This window comes from Peromyscus leucopus, chromosome 22 (assembly GCF_004664715.2).
Source record: "Peromyscus leucopus breed LL Stock chromosome 22, UCI_PerLeu_2.1, whole genome shotgun sequence".
Classification (NCBI taxonomy): domain Eukaryota; kingdom Metazoa; phylum Chordata; class Mammalia; order Rodentia; family Cricetidae; genus Peromyscus; species Peromyscus leucopus.
The window spans coordinates 49156869-49176896 of record NC_051081.1 but is presented as its reverse complement, the minus strand read 5'-3'; the positions used below and the strand labels follow the sequence as shown (position 1 = coordinate 49176896).

The 20028-nt window shown below is 50.6% G+C and overlaps 1 protein-coding gene across 3 annotated transcripts in view; it reads right to left on the bottom strand.

The window, feature by feature from the left end:
- Positions 1 to 1552: 1552 nt before the first annotated feature.
- Nol10 (nucleolar protein 10) overlaps positions 1553 to 20028 on the bottom strand; it is an 84651-nt gene continuing 66175 nt past the window's right edge. For all 3 annotated transcript variants that reach the window (XM_028877687.2, XM_037198161.1, XM_028877689.2), the window contains 4 exons: positions 16773 to 16946; positions 16067 to 16314; positions 6389 to 6491; positions 1553 to 2333 (listed from right to left, as the gene is read on the bottom strand). In XM_028877687.2, the coding sequence (XP_028733520.1) occupies positions 2214 to 2333; positions 6389 to 6491; positions 16067 to 16314; positions 16773 to 16946 (645 nt within the window). In that variant the 3' untranslated portion in view covers positions 1553 to 2213. The remainder of the gene's footprint in view (positions 2334 to 6388; positions 6492 to 16066; positions 16315 to 16772; positions 16947 to 20028) is intronic.

Here is a 20028-nt window from a genome sequence, read left to right as displayed (position 1 = left end):
CTCCACTCAGGAAGCCAGCTGGTGCCTTTACTCACTCTGTGGCCCCACAGTAAGGTTTGAAAAGCGTATTTACATCGAGTATCGTTTGTAATCTTGGCATGCTGGCATTGGGGGGTGACAATTTCAACAGGAAGACAGGGAAAGTAACCTGAGAGCCAGCCCGGAGGAATGGAATGTGTGGAGGCCGAGGGAATGCCTGGAATGCTTTGGAAAAGAGGAAGGTCGGTGTGCAGATAGCCAAGGAGGGGGTCGGTGCCAGGCCGGGTCCTTCAGGGACTCAGGATGTCAGGAGTGGGAAGTGAGCCTCTGGGGATGCTGAGGAGGAGGAGGAGGATCTGAACGAACCTTCCCAGGTGCCCTTCTTGGTCTCTCAGCCCCAAGCTGCCCCGTGTCAGTATGTCCGTCCGGGTCAACCATGTGTCTCTGAGCACGCCTCCTTCTCTCTAAGGACCACTGCTGAGACGACTTGAAACAGAAGATTTAGGCACTGGCTCTAGGGCATCAAAGTTTTGATTGGGATCTGGAGCAGAAGAGGACATGTCACTCAGGAACCTCGGTCCCCGTGACCTGGTGCCTGGGTTTGGGGGTGCACTTCCCACACCGGCTCCCAGGTGCTCACCCTGGCGCCTGGGTTTGGGGGTGCACTTCTCACTCCGGCTCCCAGGTGCTCACCCTGGCGCCTGGGTTTGGGGGTGCACTTCTCACTCCGGCTCCCAGGTGCTCACTAAGAACAGCTGCTGGCAGGACCTGGAGGATTAAAGTCGAATCCCGGGGCTGGTAACGGGTAGGTTAGGGTCTGAATCTGAAATGTTCTCCACGGCCCCAAACTTTCCAGACAGTGGTGCTATCTTGGCGCCTGGGTGCTTTTGAAGGTGGGGACTAGCTGGCAGAGACCAGTCCCAGGTTCTCAGGGCAGCCCTTGAGGGTCATGGGCTGCAGTGACATGCACAGCCTCTGCACATGCCACCACCTCAGAGACCAAGAGCCAAGGTGAACCCCTGCTCACGGTGTCCGTGCTGAGTACTTCGGGGACAGCTGTACAAAAGCAACCGTAAACCCAGAGACACAGCCGAGGATGTGCACAGTCAACTTCAAGATGGGGGTGGGGAGGGGGGCAGGGACTCAGCCTGGCGAGGGTCTGCGTAAGGAATGAACTGTGTGGGTGTGAGGTGGGGGTAAATTCTGAGTTCACAGCACAGGCTGAAGAGGCAGGGGCCACACTGACCAAGTCCACAGCGCTGATGGGGTGGGGCGTGCTGAGGAGGCTACGGCCTTCCCACAGCATCATCAGACTGTGCTAATCCACGAGTCCACGCGTGGACTCCACACAGGCTCCGTCCAAAGAGCTCCCATTTCACTCGCACGCACAAGAAACTCCAAACTGTGGAAGCTGAAGTGAGTTTTTAAATTTTCCACAGGAAGGAGTCCTCCTCGGAGAAGTTGTCCAAATGAAAGCATCTCCTTTTTCTTTAATAAGCATTTGCCCATCACAAATAGTACCTCAGCAGAAAATAACTATATAATTTTGTGACAAGTTAAAACAAATAGCCAGTAGCATCCATTTATTATTTATTAGCATTAATTTATACTCTTGATATAAAAATAGCTTAAAAAGGACCCCGAAGGACTATAAAAGCAGGCAGGTAAGTCTGCCGACATAAACTCATGGACATAAACAGGGCCAATCAGCAGACACCAGGTAACCAGGAGTGGGACTTGTGTGTGGCTCAGTCCTGAGGGGCAGAAGACACTGTGAGCAAGGACGTTCTGGATGGGCAGTGGTGGCGCACATCTTTAGTCCAAGCACTCAGGAGGCAGAAGCAGGCAGATCTCTGAGTTCAAGGCCAGCCTGGTCTACAGAGTGAGTTCCAGAACAGTCAGGGGTATATAGAGAAACCCTGTCTCAAAAAACCAAATCAAACCAAACCAAACCAGACATTCCTACAGCATGACAATCCCTGTCTCCAGCAGAAACTTTTCGTTTCATGTAGCCCGTTCTAATAGAAACGGTGCCAGCTTTCTCCATTACCTCCAGAGACGACAGTATTTAAGGGGGCAACAACTTAGAAAAAGCACCCGGGACGCTCAGGACGGGTGGCGGGTCAGGTCAGACCACCATCACCACTCAGTTCTCTCGCCTGGGTCTGACTCCCTTGTGAGACTCCACGGTCTTGAAGAAGTGTTGCTTCCTGGCCACACAGGCAGTTCCCCGGTCAGTGAAAGGGCCGGCCTCTTCTGGGTCTGGACCTCAGGTGGCCAGCAGACCTCCGCAGCTTCTTCCTCTCTTGGCGATGCAGTTTCTCGGCCTCCTGCTGCTTCTTCTGCTGTTCAGACTAAAAGAAAGGCAGGTGAGTAGAGGGATGGAAAAGAAAAGGCCAGGGGTCGCCTGGGAACCCTGGGATGCTTTAAGGAGCCAGAGAACCACTCAAGCTCACTCAGCTTGCACACCACAACTGTGAAGTCGTTCACACAGACTTCAAGTCAAACAAGAAATGTCCTATTTTATCAAAATGCGTTATGACCCAAACCTGATTAACTCCCTCACTAGGACTAGCTCCAAAGAGTTTTTGGGTGCTCGGGAGGAGGGAGGGAGCACAGATGAATCCAGCCTCCCCGGAAGGAACAGACTAGCTCTTATTCACCCTTGCCAGGCTTGGCAGGCGGCTCCAGGTTCACAGCTCTGGGGTGTACCAGGCTGATGGAGGGGAGTTCTCTATCTTCACTGGCCTCCGAGGGAATGCTCCCAGACCCCGCCTGCTCCCCAGTGGCTGCTGGGCTGCACAGGGCGAGGCCGGCTCCACAGAGCCCAGCGCCTGCTGCACTTGGAGCTTTCATGATGCACTAGTGCTTCCCTCTTGAGGAGACCGTCTGCGTTTGAACAGTGCGGTGGGAGAGTGACGGAAGGGAAGCCATCGATGAGGCCAGAGTCACCTCTGCATCCTCGGTGCTCTCTCACACTCAGGATCTCGAGCGCATTTTCAGACTAAGCCACCCAGTGCTCCCTCCCCTAGCCTCCCTTCCTCACTGAGTGGCGGGCAGTGGGGGATGGCGACACAACCACATCCTCCTGCTCATTCCTCTGGTCATGGCCGGTATGCGTTTTTTGTTGTTGTTTGTTTTTTGAGACAGGGTTTCTCTGTGTAGCTTTGGAGCCTTTCCTGGAACTCACTCTGTAGCCCAGGCTGGACTTGAACTCACAGAGATCCACTCTGCCTCCCGAGTGCTGGGATTAAAGGCGTGCGCCACCACCACCCAGCACGTTTTTAAAAATAAAAACATTACGTCAGGCTGCTGGGGTGGCTCGGTGGATAAAGGTGCTTGCCATCAGCCTGATGACCTGAGTTCAATCCCCTCGGCCCACATGGGGGAGGAGAGAACTGACGGCACACGCTGCCCTCTGACCTCCACATGCATGACACGGCACACACGGGATGCACACGAGCTCGCTCTCTCTCTCTCTCTCTCTCTCTCTCTCTCTCTCTCTCTCTCTCTCTCTCTCACACACACACACACACACACACACACATGCATGTGCACATAAAAATAAATAAAATCTATAAAAAAATGCATGTCGGCATGGGCCTCTGCTCCCTAAAACCCTGGTCAATTCCTTGTCACAGGTGCACCTCCTCCGGAGCACGCGCTCTGGGCTAATTCTGTAATGTGTCACCTACCCTGTCCATTTCCTTAGCAGAAAGAACCGTAGGAAGAAGGCCCAGGGCTGAGCTGGGTGGCACTTCAGAGCAGTGCACTGCTTTCCTGTGTTAATGGGGGACTCTGGAACCTGGGGGCTGCACCTGCCCTGCAGACCAGGCTGCGACATCACGACCCCAGCAGAGCTTGACACAGCTGTTGATTATGACGATCTAGGTTCTGGGTCTGTTCCAGTGAGTGGTTGGGGTCAGGAGCGGAAGAGGGGAAGAACATTTTGCTGCTCCGGATAACCAAGTTTCCCTAAAAAGCACCCCGAGCCCGAGACAGTGTCTACGCAGCCTAGACTAGCCTCACACTCACAATCTCCCTGCCTCCGGCCCCAAGTGCCTGGACTGGGGTCAGAGACAAGCACTACCACGCCTGGCTTGTGAGATTCGTTTAGATACTGGTGGAAAATGACATGCTGAGTCCAGATGGACAGGATGCTAGGAGCTTGAGGTAAGAGCTTCCTGGAGTCTCCGTGTGGCGGTGGGGCCCTGTCCTTTCAGGACTGGCAGGAGCTGGGAAGAGGCCACTATTGTTCTGCAGACAAAGCTCTCTCATTAGCCTCTCTCCCCAAGGCTGCACCGGGAGACTGCCACTGTGTTACCCACTCATCTGGATTTATGGGGCAATTAGCTCTTTTCCAAGTCGGCTTTCCCTCCTTCTCCTCGATCCTGGTTCCTGGCCTGACTTCCCTGCTGCGGCCAGAGCCCTCCTGGGGAAGGGAGAGGACAGGCATGGAGTGCTCTCCAGAGCAGTCAGTCTCCCAGTGAAGTCTACTGCACCGCAGAAGCACCCAGGGGTGCCCTGGACAACTCCAGGGTTTCCCTCGATGCATCATGTACAATAAACAGAAGTCAAAGAAACTTCTTTAAACAAACACGCAAACATTCTCTAAATATATAGCTACCACTGACAGACTTAATCATTGAGAGCATGCCAACCAAGTAATAAACACACAAATCAAACATCAATTGATGTTTCAAAGCCTCCACTGGATTCTGAGGTCCCTTCAAGCAATTCTTAGGGTATCTTCTCATCTTACCACAAATTTACGAAGTGACATTCAACTTGGAGCCTTCTGATTTAAAAGTTCTGTGTAGTGTGGTGTATGGTGTGGTGGTGTGGTGTGGTGTGGTGTGGTGTGGTGTGGTGGTGTGGTGTGGTGTGGTGGTGTGGGTGTGGGTGTGTGGTGTTGTGTGTGGTGGTGTGGTGTGGTGTGGTGTGGTATGTGTGGTGTGGTGTGGTATGTGTAGTGTGGTGTGGTGTGGTAGTGTGGTGTGGTGTGGTATGGTGTGTGTGGTGTGGTGTTGTGGTGTGGTGTGGTGTGGTGTGGTATGGTAGTGTGGTGTGGTGTGGTGTGGTGTGGTGTGGTATGGTAGTGTGGTGTGGTGTAATGTGGTGTGGTGTGGTGTGGTGTAATGTGGTGTGGTGGTGTGGTGTAATGTGGTGTGGTGGTGTGGTGTAATGTGGTGTGGTGTGAAATGACCGCATCCTCTCCCTGCCCAAAGCCAGGCCTCTTGACCAGCGCCCCCCACCACGCCATCTCCCTAGCTCTGCGGTGACGGGTTAGAGTGAGTGGGCTACAGACAAAGGTCTGTTCTAGAGGCGTGCACAGGCACAAGGTCTGTTTCTAGGGGGGAGCCTGCCGGCAAAGGTCTGTTTCTAGGGGGAGCCTGCAGGCAAAGGTCTGTTTCTAGGGGGAGCCTGCAGGCAAAGGTCTGTTTCTAGGGGGGGAGCCTGGCGGCAAAGGTCTGTTTCTAGGGGGGAGCCTGCCGGCAAAGGTGATAAAGCTGTGCTTACAGAGTAGAGACAGTAAGTTAACAATAAGTTTTGTTAACACAAGTCAAACTCTGCTCATTTGATTTTGGAAAAAAATCTAATCTATCAAGTAGTTTTAATTTAATTTAAAAATTCTGATAAATTACAGACTGACAGTTTTAGAAAACTGCAAAAAATGTACTGCCAAAGTGTCTTCCCATGTGAAACACACAGCCCCCCTTCGGCATTGGAGAAGATGACAGAAACACACCCTTAAAAAGAAAAATGAGGGCACGTAAGTGTACGGCATGTAAGTGACGTGCCAGTTTAGAAACGGAGCCACAGCTGGGGTCGTGGTCACCTTTTCACCGGATGACTTTGTTGAGGGATTGACTGGGAGCGGGAAAATGATTTTCTGAGAAAGAGACCGCGTTGTCCCACTCACTAGCTAACGGCAGATACCGAGCAACTCAGTCCCCCACAGTGTGCAAAGGCCTCACACCGAAGCAGCCGGTTGAAGAAATGGGTGGAGACAGCTGGCGACCGATTCCCACTGGCTGCAAAGCATGCTGGGAAATGGCTGTGTTTGGGCGAGCCACATGGGCTCCTGGGGGGGCATTACAGCGAGCCATTTCCTAGTCCTTTCCAGGTTCGTACTGGGTGTTCACCCCCTTCCTCCGTCAGGGGCCCACAGAGACCCAGAGGAACAGCGGTCCCCGGTAGGCAGGGCCGTCTGCGGCCTGAGATCCCCTTCCCCGTCACCACTCCCAGCCACTCTTCCACAGCTGTCGCCCTGCAGGGGCTCTGGCTACAGGGAAGCGCTGGGGTAGGGAGCAGATCTTCCTCCGTGAGAGAAGTCTGGGAAAGTGGTCCAGACACAGACCCCCTGCCTTCCTGAATGAACGAGAACACAGCACCAGAAACAACTCACCCTCTTGAGCGTAAATGTCAACTGCTTGCTGCCCACCGTGGTGTCCGATACATTCAATGTCCCGTGCTTTGCTTCAAGTTTCAACCGATCTTCAAGAGTTTTGCTGTAGGAGATTTGAAAGAACGGCACGTTAATGAACATGCTTTGATTCACCGTTTGGAACAAGATTTAATTAGGACTGATGGCATGAAGGAAAGTCTTTCCCGCAGCACACGGTCAACTGTAACCCTTGTCAGCAGGACCCGGAGGACGGGTCGGCTGTCCTCAACCTGTCACTCTCCATAAGCACACTGTGAAAACACCAACTGGTCCACTGTCTAGGGAACCAGACCTCGAGGGCTGCACTCCTCTTCCTGAATTACAGTGCTGAAGCTAAAATGCGAGGAGCCCCGCTTCTGGCGCGTGGTTTCCTGTGACGGTCTGCATGACGGGGTGACCCTAATCCACTCGGCATGTGAACCGTGAGGGCTGCACATGCGGCCCCTCGCTCATCTTCCACAAGGCACTAGGCACACACACACTCAGTTCTCAGCCACAGAGCGCTGCTAGGACTCGCCTGGCTTTTCTTTCCTCGATTTAAGCAGATCCCATCTTCTGTGTGGACAACTTGAACACAAATCCATCTGTCCATACTGTCCAGGAACAGAAACGATTTGCACTTCGGGTAAATTCCTTTTTCTTTTGAGACAGGGTTTCTCCATGTAACAGTCGTGGCTGTCCTGGGATACCCTGAGTAAATTCTACCTGATCTCTTTTTACCGCGACATTGGCTGCGATCATAAGGTCTTGACACGTTTGACTCCAGAGTTAAATCTCAATTCACTTCCTGATCAGGTTTTCTAAACTATTCCAGTCTCCTTATACAGTGGGAATCTCTATTACTGTTGGCTGATCTGTAATTACTTTTCTTTTTTATACCTAAAAATCCTTCATGTGATCTCCAGTGCCGGGGTGTGTGTGTATGTGTGTGTGCACGCGCCTGTACTAAGACAAAGACTATTATTCGATAGTCCAAGTTGACCTTGACTTGAACACTAGGCCATCCTGCCTCAGGCTCCCTAGTTTTGGGATCACAGGCATGTACCACCACGGCCCACTCTCCAGGACCAATATCACACTCAAATTCTAAAGCAGCAATGATACATAAAACTTACCTGCAAATTACGGAACGTTCTATCATGAATCAGAACATCTCAAGACAGCCCCCCAACTTGTTTCAGAGGAAGAAAACTGAAGTAAACCTAGAGTCACACAGTACGTATGGCTCACTGACCGCTTCAGAATGGCCGCAGCCCATGCAGACCCCTCTGAGGAGACCAGGAGGGCACAGAAGAGGGAACCAGAGGGAGAAAATGCTCTGCTTTCAATTCCGTTTCCTTCTCTTCCACACACGCGATGAATAAAACAAAGTGAAGGCCACTCTCCCTGCCTCCCTCCTTGAGGGGTCCCACCAACGGGCTCTGAGGTTAAAGCCACGGCTGAAAACCCACGGAACGAGAGGCAAAGGCGAGCGGGAGCTGCCCTCTCGATCTCGCCTGTGACGAACTGCGGCCTGGAAGCCTGCTCCTGAGGAGGAGCTGCTCCACAGTCGCGTTCCTCTGAGACTTTGAAGCCGATGTTTGATGTTCACACCAGGAGAAATTGATCTCACTTTACGACCCGAGTAATGTGCTAAGCGCACTTCGTTTCACAGTCTGAGGTGTGAGCGGTTAGCATGAAAGCAGCGCTCTTTTCCAGGCGATAATGTTATTAAGAAGCACTTTTAAAGCACTTTTCATCTTCAAAGTTCTTGACAGACTAACTAATTAATCCTTTCAACATCCCTGAGACAGAGTATTTATCCTTTATAGACGGCAAAAGGGAGGTGATGGTAAATGACTTGCCCGGGGCCGGGTGGGGATCACGGCTACAGCCAGGGCTCGGGAGGGAGCTGTGCGTGTCACGTGTGTGTCAGACCACACTGGATCCATGCAATCTCCTCAGGAGACTGTCCATCCAGTGTTCTCAGTGACAAGCTTCCACGGAACCAACTAGAAGACATTAAAACCCAGTCTCCCGGTGGTAAAGAACTCACGTAAGGCTCCAGCTGACTGCAGGGTGGCAAACTGTCCACCTAGGCAGATTCCTCAGCTGCTCCCGTTTGTTCTTTTTACAGCTCTAAACGGTGAGCTTCAAAGTTAACAGGAATTCTGAACAACTAGGGAGCCGCAGAGACAAAGTGGGCCACAGAGAGCCTTCATTTGGGAAGTGAAAGACTTTTCAAGTCAATTGTGGGAAATTACTACTCTTTTAAGAATCCCTGACTTCCTCCACGCTGGGCATATAACTGCTTTTCTCCCCATGTTCTCTCCTCTTGCGCCTGTAAAAACTTGTTCTGTCTAGGCTGCCTGGAGAGGCAGGCTGAGTTTTCGGACGAGCCATGGCAGGAGATCAGAGGCAGCTGGGGATGCCGTGCAGACTTCTACATTAAAGCAAGTTCCACTTCCCTCCCTCTGAACGTGGCTCCCCGAGCGGCTGCCACCCAGCAGGTCAGTGTCTGCTGCCTGGGTGCGACTGGTCAGACGGACCACGGAGGAACAGACACAGCCGCACAACACCTGGGACAGATGCAGAGAAGCACACAGGAGGGCGGGCTGACTTCCTGTCTTACCTCAGGCCCTCCTTGTCTCCCCCACCCCAGGTTTCGGGTCTGGGGTGTGTGTGGGGGTGATGATACATGACACTTTGTAATTGGTACAATTACGTATTTTCAGGAAAAGAAAATGTAAGCAGGACAAGGTAAGAAAAACACGGTGACTGCTAGAAGACACAGGAGTTAAGATGAGAAGCCCAATTACTCAGCTCCCCAGGGTAGCACAGAGGCCTCTCAGGGGAAGAGCCTAAATGATTAGTAAGGAAACCTTACTATAAAGAAGAAAATGGGCATAAACTACAAGGGAAAAATCAAATGAGATATTTATTAGCTGCCCCAGGAAAGGGGAATGACTTACTTCTTTGAGGTTTAAAACACACACATACTTTATAATTTCTTTAATTAGCAACACTGAATTAAAAATCACTCCTCAACTAGGTTTTTGAATCCCTCTGGAGGGGAGAGCCACCTGAAGAGCAGAAGGCAATGGAGAGCAGTGTTCCTCAGCATAGAGTCCAGTCACCCGGCAAACGGAAGCCAACACAAACAGTGCTCCTTTCCGTCTTCACAATTGACTTTTAGGCATTCCTGAATCACTAACTCTGGGGGCTCAGCAGTTAAGAGCAGAGGACCAGAGTCTGAGTCCCAGCACCCACACTGGCAGCTCACAGCTGCCTAAAACTCCAGTTCCGGGGACCCGACACCCTGTCGCCCCCACAGGTATCTGCACATACATGATGCATATAAATTCATGCAAGCACATACACATGTCCGCTAAAAAAGGCAGTCTTTTAATAACCGACAAATCTCTGCCTTTCCTATAAAGGTTGGAAACACTCTCAAGATGTCTAGTTTGCAACTGGTGCTTCATTTGCAAGGGGATCAAGTCAAGCAGCCAACAATGCGATGCCTCACCTCCCAACACACTCAACAGTTGCGCAGCTGCGGGAAGCAGCCACTCTGCTAAGGACAGCTTTTGATCCGGCATGTGTCACTGAGAACACATTCTGAAGAAACACTCGCATCTGAGTCCACTCACAGCCATGAGAAATGGAAAGCGGCACATGACCTGAAGACACACACCAAGAGGAGACTACAGCAGGAGCCACACACCCATCCCAAAGACCACTGTGAAGCCACAAAGTAGACATGATACTCTCTCACACACACACACAATTTCTAAGACTGTGAAGAGAACAAGCCCAGCAACATGACTGCCACGACCTGGGCCTGCTGAAGGAGGAGGCTACTATCCATAGGAGCAAGGAAGGATGCTGGGTGTCACCTGACATGTGCACTCTTTGCAGGTACAGCTCAGGCTCATGTATGACCGGCTATCACACGTCCTTCAAGTAAGGGATTCATAGCAAAATTAGGTTTCTGAAGCTGGACCTGGTGAAGCATGCCTGGATTCCAGCACTCAGGAAGCTGAGAAAAAGAGAAGAATTTGATGCTCTCAATGTTCTCGTTTGTGGTCAACGTTCCTTCGCTCTCAGTGGGGGAAGCTGGGAAAAAGTGGCCGAGGAGTGAAAATGTGCCACAGACGGACAGCGTGTCACCATGACAGGACACTCACTAAGATCTACTGAACCACCTATCACAGATGAGGTCCTCAAAGGCAGGATTACTTCAGAAAATCTCTGAATTCCCAGATCCTACCCCAGAGCCCCGATTCAAACACTTGTACACAGCGTATCAGAAGAACCACCCAGAAGCTACCTAGGGACTCCATTTGGCTTCTGTCCTCCATGTTGGGTCCTGCAGGTCTCTGCTGCCCCCCACACCCAAAAGAGCCTATGTGCCTACACCCCACCCAAGGCCAGCAAGCACGTTCCCATCTTTCTACCCTCCTGGTCCCTCAGCTCTGAGGAGCACCTGCTCTTGGGAGGCTCTTCTCTTGACGTGGCCCTGACCCCATCACTCCTTGCTTCCTTACTAACCCACTGTCAATCAATCCCCTCTCCCCGAGGGTGAGTCTTCCCTGCCCGTTACACACACCCTCTCAAGCCTAAAGGACTGTCCCACCAGGAGACTGACACCTTTTCGCCGCCAGATCTCTTGAGATCAACTCTCCTGATTAAAATACGTTTACAATCTCCTGAGCATTACCCAGTCCAGTCCAGTCAGGCATTTGGTTTGAGAAACAGTCCCAGACTGTCCCACTGAACACCACCGAGAGGACACAGACTGTAGAGTTCGTATGCTGAAACCCAGCTCCATTCTTTATGTGTTACATTTGCACCACATGCACATGGAACATTCTGGACACTTCAGCACCACCCTTGACTGTGCCATTCTGCCTTTGGACTCATCTGTCCCCGCCCCGCCCCTCTTCAACGGCCTTCTGGGTAATGACCTGGCTCGGGGTCTGTCAGCTCCTCCTGCCTCGAGCAGGCTTAGGCTCCAGCTCTCCTAAGACTGTCTGAGTGGTTCCTCCAGACTGTCCTGGGCCACTGCTCTAGAGCTGAGCTGAGGTCCTGTGCCACGGGTTTCTAGCTAGGGACCTCTTAACTCTCCCACACATTGCTCTAGAGCTGAGGTCCTGTGCCATGGGTTTCTAGCTAGGGACCTCTTAACTCTCCCACACATGGCTCTAGAGCTGAGGTCCTGTGCCATGGATTTCTATCTAGGGGTCTCTTACACTTCTACGCCTTAATTCTACCACTGACATGCAGTATTGTTATTATACAAGTGTTTCTATTACTCAGGGAGAGACTGGGATAGATCTGATGATGTTAATCTCAGCTGGACAGTGCTCCATGGCTTTCCAGGGGCCTGGCGGGACCTGTCCCCACCCCACTGAGTGCTCAGCTTTACGCCTTTCAAAAAACCGGTTCCAACATGACTCTCACAAAGACTTTCTTGAGTTTTCCCTAAATTAAGCCCCTTTCTTTCTTCTGTCTCTCCTCCACACCTCTCTGACTCAGAAGCCATCTGCTAGGATCAGAGCAACACAGGCATGCGTGCGTGCGTGCGTCCTTCCTTCCTTCCTTCCTTCCTGTCCTCAGGGTCTAGGAGGGTCTTAGCTCACACCAGGAACTCCTCGGATGTTTGATGAATGGATAGTGGGTGGGGAAGCTGATAAGTGGCTGAATAACTCACAAATACAGCTAGCAACATGCAAAGCATGGAAATTTGTGTTGATAGACATATATTTATCTAAAGCCTGCTGACTACTGGCTGCATTTACGTTCTCAGCTACAAAAATGATTTTCGGGCTGGGCAAGTCCAAGTGAATACTTAGACATAACACATCCAGTTCTGATGCTGTCTTTTCTGGACTGCCTGTGGTGACTCACGGAGTCAACATGAGGAGTCACTTCAGCTCTCCGCAGGAGAATGGTTCAATGCTTCATTAAACAGTATTAGGATATGCACGGTCAGGATTTGCTGCAATAATCCAGTCAAGCTAGCGTCCAATAAGCTGCTTTGGCCAATGCCAGCACACTCCAGTGGGTTACTTCTTCAAGTAGCAGGGCTTTTCAGGCCCACAGAAGCAAAGTAACTTCCCCAGCTCTGTTCAAAGTGAATGTTTAATTTTCTAAGTGTTTTACTACAGTGGGTTCATTCAACTATTGCTTATTTTTTATTTTAAAAATTTAGTGATTATATTTAGTGTGCGGAGGAGGAGCATGTGTGATATCATTTTATAGCAGAATCAGTTGTTCTGCTCCCTCGTGTGGGATGTGGGATCAAACTCAGGTCATGAGCAAGCGTCTGGACCACAGAGCCACCTTGCCAGATCTGCTGTTTATCCTTAAAAAAACAAAAAAAAAAAAAAAAAAAAAACCACAACTACGTGGGGTGTGATCCGCAGGAGTGTGTGCTGTGTGTGATCAGCAGGAGTGTGTGCTGTGTGTGATCTGCAGGAGTGTGCGCCATGCGTGGGGTGTGATCTGCAGGAGTGTGTGCTGTGTGTGATCTGCAGGAGTGTGCGCCATGCGTGGGGTGTGATCCACAAGAGTGTGTGCCGTGCGTGGGGATACCTACAGAGGCTGGAAAAGGGAGTCAGATTTCCCTGGAGCTGGAGTTACACCGTGGTTGCGAGCTTCCTGATGTCAGTGCTGAAACTGAACTCAGGTTCTCTAAAGAACAGCTAGCAGTCTCAACCACAGAGCCATTTCCCCAGCTCCATTAAATCAGAATTATTTTAAAAAAAATGTATTTTATGTGTATGAATGTTTCATGTACATATATATGTGTGTGTGTGTGTGTGTGTGTGTGTGTGTGTGTGTGTGTGTGTGTGTGTGTGTGTGTGTACCATGTGCAGGACAGAGTCAGATCCCCTGGAACTGGCATTTCAGATGGTTGTGAATTACCATGTTGGTGCTGGGAACTGGACCCTCGTCTACTGCAAAAACCACCCATGCTCTCAACTGCGGAGCCACCTCTTCGGCCCTAAACACCGATTTTTACCCTCTTTGTTTTTACATTCCTGCTCCAGCCCCCAGGAAGAATGTCAGCGAGCTGAGTCCCACTCCCACCCCCAAGTGTGGCCTAGTTCCAATGGTTACACTGAAACAACACTCCAGCTTCCCAGCAGTGGTTCCCCGGCAGACGGGGAAGGGGTGACTGGCAGTCAGTGGCTCCCTATCCTGTGCCTGTTCTGGTCCAGGCACAGGAAGCAGGACAAATGCATCGGAAAATCTGACCAAGACATGCACCCTGCAGAAGCTTCCGCACACGCTCTGTCCCAACACAAGGCCTAAGAGCAAGCGACGCCTGGACAAAGCAAGTTGTCAGTTACGATGCACCCACCCCGCAGAGTGGTTCAGCAGCTTCTCAAAAGGCTGCGCAGAGAGCAGCAATAAATACGATGTGAGTCCACTCACAAGTAACTGCGAGCGCACTCCAGCCTGAGCTACGGAGGAAAACCTGAGCCAGCCTGGGCTCTCTGAAGAGTGAGACTGTCTCTAAAAACCAAAACCCGACAAACAGCAGTCCCCCAAAGCACAACTCTATCTATGACTGTGTGCGTGTGTGTGTGTGCGTGTGTGTGTGCGTGTGTGTGTGTGCGTGTGTGTGCGCGCGCGCGCGCGCGTGTGTGTGTGTGTGTGTGTGTGTGTGTGTGTGTGTGTGTGTGCGCGCGTGTGTGTAGTCTCAGTGGCTTCCTTTGATTAATTACCAGGCACACGTGAAGGGGAAGGAACCACTCACCGTCTGCCGTCCCCGGCGTTAGATGAGCTGCTGAATGGGAAGATGTGGCAGGCACTGCCAACCCCAGAAGCTTCACAGATGCCTTCCCCACCCGACCTTTCACCCCCTCGGCCTTCTGAACACCATCTTTCCTGAATGGAAAGCTGGGTGCTGGAGAAACCCCAGGACGGGACACGGGGCCGGCTCTACCTAACTACCCTGGCTCAGTCCTCTTTGGCCTCACAGCTGCTCCCAAGGGCATCCCAGCTTTTCTCTCAGGACGCCTCCAAAGACCACCTAGAGTGTCCAGCCGTTATCTCAATGCTCCGTCTACAGAACCTCACACGGAAGAACCATCATTTGATAGTTGACAAATGAAAATAGTCTAAAACAATACAATTTCTCTGAGGGTTGATGTTTTTCCATTATGGTCAGTGTTTATGACAGAAACCATCTGAGCCATGTAAGGCAGAGGGCCGGGAGCACCGAGCATACATACTCACACTGCCGCACAGCCATGACCAGCGACAGCAGCTCCAGGACAGGCTCCTCGGCCCCCACCGACACTCTGTGCCCACTGCACCCAAACGCTCCCTCCAACAGGCCCTGGCAGCCACCGCTCTGTCTGTCTGTCTGTGCTCATAGCTGACTGTCTGCTGTCCTTTACATCCCTCCATTCGGGTGCAAAGGGCTGACAGTTTCTAGCAAATGTCTGAGTAATATTCCAATAACCAGGTAACGGAGATAGGTAAGCATGACCAAGATTCTCACGTGTGTTTGGTACATTTGCCTATGTGTGTGTGTAAATGCACATACACATGTGTGCACATGTACGCAGAGGCTGGTAGCTGAAGTTAAGTACCTTCAATCACTCTCCACTTTACTTTTTAAAATTAACTAATTCATAAGTTATTTTTGAGACAGGGTCTCCCCACACAGCCCTGGCTACTCTGGAACTTACTATGAGGCCCAGTTGGCCTTGAATTTGCAGACCTCCTGCCTCTGCCTCCTTTAATCCCAGTGTAGTGTGCACCACTACAGCTGGTTTCCACTTCAGTTTTCTGAGACATGATCTCTTACTGAACTTGGTGTTTGCAGACTTGGCTGGACTGACCGGCCAAGCCCCAGGGATCAGATGTTCCCAGACATGAACAACTGTATCATCTCTTTTACATGGATGATGGGCATTGAATCCAGGCCCTCACACTGGACCAGCAAACAGTTTACCAACTGAGGAATTCTCCAGGCCTTGATCTGGTTGTTAAAAATGATTTCTGGCCGGGCGATGGTGGCGCACGCCTTTAATCCCAGCACTCAGGAGGCAGAGGCAGGCGGATCTCTGTGAGTTCGAGGCCAGCCTGGGCTACAGAGTGAGTTCCAGGAAAGGCGCAAAGCTACACAGAGAAACCCTGTCTCAAAAAAGCAAATCAAAACAAAGCAAAAACCAAACAACAACAAAAATTTCCATTAGCCTATCATTCCAGGACTCAAAAGTGAGGTGGAGGCAGGAGAATGGCAAGTTTGAGGCCATCCTGGACTTCACTGCAAAACTGTCTCAAAACCAACTAATTAAACGTCACTTTTTGTGAAGAGACAAAATCGGTGCTGCCTCTGCTACCGCTGCCTGACCTCCGGGGCCTGGACAGGGCAAGTGCCTGGAGGTCGGGGGCCCAAAGGAAAACACAGGGACCAGAGTGGCACCTAACGGTTAGAAGTGCTCTAACGTGTCGACAGATGAAAACGGCAAAAAGGTGTCTAAGGAGCAGCGAGGGCCCGGGGCTTTACCAGGGAGTTTCCTGCAGGGGTTGGGGCGGGCCCCCTCCTCCACATCCCCCCACTCTCCCCTGGGACACACCACCTGGGAGGACAGGAGCCATGGCCGGGGTGGTGTGCACGGGGTGGGTACTCACTTCATCAGTCTCTGCTTGGTGGCCGACTCCCGGAAGCTCCGGAACTCCTCTCCCGCCTTGATCTCATAGAACTGGGGCTTCAGGACCGTCTGCTGGTCCTCCCTCATCTGCTCCAGCCGCTTCACCCTTTCCTCCTGGTGCAGAAGTCTGCGCTGCTTCCTCACCTCCTCCACCCAGGCCTTCTCCTCATCCGAGCTCTCCGAACTTTCTGCATCGCTGGGCTTCCCTTCTGGTTCTTCCTCCTCTTCCTGAAATTAAAACAGCAAGAAGAGCTCTTCCCCTGCCAAACATGGCTCATTAGAGGCTGCAGCCCCTCGGAGGACATGACAGCCGCTCCATCGCACATCAGAAGACGTGCCTTTAATTAATAAGATATACTCCAGGGTGAATGTCAAGCAATTAGCATGCAACTAATTACCTCTCGTGTACAGTCAAAGGCTTTGTGATTCACAGAGAACTGTGTGTGAAAGCAGCAGCGGACAGACAGTATCTCTGTGAAATGTCAGGGTTTCTTTCACTTGAGGCTCTCAGATTTTCTGTACACACAAAGAATCACGTATGCACACATGACACACATATGACATGAGAGGAGAAAAGCAGCGTCTAGTGGGACAAGGGACTAACGCGGGGAAGGGGGGGGAGAGGAGGGACGGGGACGACGCGGTGCATGCCCAGTGGAGACCGCGCGCGTGGCGGGAGTGCTTACGGTCTTGGGCAGCTCCTGCTGTTCCAGGAGTCGCAGCTTCTTCTTCCGCTTCTCACTGATCCTCGAGACGAGCGGGTTGAGAAGCCGGAACTCCTCACTTTCCTCATCCACCTGGAAGTCGGGGTTCTCAAACATGACTTTAAATCGGTCATCGGTGAGGATGTTCGGGAGGCTCTGTGGAGAAAGGGGCCAGCTGAAGTTGGTACCTAGTCAGATCTCACCGGAAGACAGCTTTACAACACGTCTCTATTATACACCAACAAGCACACAAGGTATAGCCACTTACACTGTAAAATGTCCAAAACTTCTTTAAAACTGCTCTTTCCAGTTGATTCTAGGTTTTACTTCCCACCAACGAAAGAATTCTATTGGCATACTTAGCAGCTGGTTGCTAATTTTTGGCCATTACACATAATGATCTAAGAATGAATCTTTGGAGCTAATTTTATACTTAATATATAGGAAGTAATTTTCTTCAATTGATATTTCTAGTGCAAAACAAATAACCCAACATTTTTCCAAGGAAACACATAAAATTTTACAATAGCTTTTAAAGCACAGCTACCATGTGAAACTAAGACAGGGAAGCTTCTCGACTCACATTCTACAGCGGAAGGCGCTGAAGCGTCAGTCGGCATGCATGTGTAGGAGGCTGGCAGCAGCAGTTTACTGACTCGCAAGTCATCTGGAGCCGGACACTGCACGCATTTATATAAGTTTGTGTGGTATTCTAATACATAAATTGATTTGATTGTATGTTAATAAATAAAGTTGCCGGTCAGAGTATAGACATACAAAGTATGGCGGTGTGGCACAGCCTTAATCAGAAAATTTAATCAGGAGGTGATATAAAGCAAAAAAATAAGCGTAGACCATGACCAGAGATGCTGCAGCCGCCGCCATGACCAGCAGCCTGTGAAGACGCTGATAAGCCACCAGCCACGTGGCGAGGTATAGATTTGTAGAAATGGTTAATTTAAGGTAAAGGAACAGTTAGCAAGAAGCCTGCCACGGCCATACAGTTTGAAAGCAATATAAGTGTCTGTGTTTACTTGGTTGGGTCTGAGCGGCCGTGGGACTGGCGGGTGGCAGAGGTTTGTCCTGACTGTGGGAAAGGCAGAAAAAACTCGAGCTACAAAGTTCATTAGTTTTCTTCCTGGACCATCACTTATTCTTAAAGAACACAGTACAATCACTACACAATAAAGCTTTGGCTAGTCAGAGTCATGTGCACAACTCAGAACTGACGTTAATCCCTTTTATCTGTACCACTTCAGGTAGCAAGCTTCCTAACGTGTGCAATAAACACATCACACAGATGACGGTCTGCACTCATGTCACAGATGATAGTCATCTCACGCTCAGGGCCTGGAAGCCGGAGGAAAGCAGCCATCCAGGAACAATGATAAATCAGAGTGACGGCATGCAACAGAGCTGGGACAGGCCAGGCCAGGCTGCCTGGGATGGCTCCTGCTTTACGAAACAGACTTCATTTTACCGGCTGATGCTCTGCCTCTGAACTAAGTTCTGAATGCTGCATTTGTATGGCAGAGATACATAGAAACATAGTAAATCACAAGACATGGGGGCCTATGGCCCGTTTATTACATGTATGAGACTCTAAATTGATAAGCCCTTAACTAAAATTCTAAGAGACACCAAGTTCAAAAGTCTTCTTTGAGTAAACATTTCTAAAATAGACCAAGGAGAGAAAAGCTCTAGTTCCTGACCACAACTTCAAAGGGAAGAAAAAAGCCACAATGTGTTTGCTACAAGGCACCATATGAAGAAACATTCAGAATGCATGAAGTATGTTCAGATATATGAAGGATGGTCAGGATGTATGAAGGATGTGCAGATATATGAAGGATGCTCAGAATGAATGAAGGATGGTAAGATTGTATGAAGGATGGTCAGAATGAATGAGGATAGTCAGAATGTATGAAGGATGGTCAGGATGTATGAAGGATGGTCAGGATGCATGAAGGATGGTCAGGATGTATGAAGGATGTGCAGATATATGAAGGATGGTCAGAATGAATGATGGTAAGAATGTATGAAGGATGGTCAGAATGAATGAAGGATGGTCAGAATGAATGAAGGATGGTCAAAATGAATGAAGGATGGTCAAAATGAATGAAGGAAGCTCAGAATGAATGAAGGATGCTCAGAATGAATGAAGGATGGTCAGAATGTATAAAGGATGCTCAGAATGAATAAAGGGTGCTCAGAATGAATGAAGGATGGTCAGAATGAATGAAGGATGTGCAGATATATGAAGGATGGTCAGAATGTATGAAGGTACTTGGGAAAAGAAAGTATTCCCACAGAAATATCCATGAGGGTATTCTGGGGACATGGTGTCAAGGGGTAAACTGGAAAGCAAGTAAATTTTGACATACAGAAATTTGAAGAGTGGGGCTGGAAGGCTCAGCAGTTACGAGCCCGTGCTACTGTGGCAGAGGATCTAGGTTCTGTCCCCAGCATTCACACTTGTACACACAACGTAGGTATTTTAATTAAAAAAGAAGAAAGATGAAGAGAGCATTTCATCTGACTGAGGAGCAGGGAACCGGATGGCAACAGCATATAAGAAACCGGAAAAGGTATCCTAAAAAACAAAGCTAAAACCGGATCAAGCCGGACCATAGAACGCTCACCACTCCACGACTGCTCTCCTGAGGTCTGGGGGCCACTGTTCGGGACAGAGGCAGGAAAAGGAGAGAGGCTGGAGAGCGTGTTAGGGCCGCAGCACCAAGGCTAGTGAACGGCTCAGAGCAGCAGCTGTGCGCTGCACAGCACAGGGCCGAGGGACGTCCTGGAGCCCGAGAAGACAACGCCAGGGCCTGAACTGGGTGACGGAAACCCAAGGGAGGGGCTGATGCCAGTCAGGGAGCACCACTGGGGGGCCTGACTCCGCAGGACTGATAAGGATTAGACATTGATAAGGATTAGACATAAGGATCTGCAGGACTGAGAAGGATTGGACACGGGCTGGAGACAGCTCTTCGCTGTCCAGTGAGTGGACCGCTGGGAACGGTGAGTTTGGAGCCATCATGGGCGTCAGGATGAAAGCCGTGGACTAGAGCAAAGGGCGAGAAATAATGTTCATTTGAAACTACGTGTGACAGAGACGTCATCCACGTCCTGAACGACACCACTAGGTGCCTTGAGAACAGTAACTCACACAGGACTCAGGAGACAGGAGGGGCTACCAGGTGAATTTCAGAGTCACCTGTAGATGTGGGACAGGTGA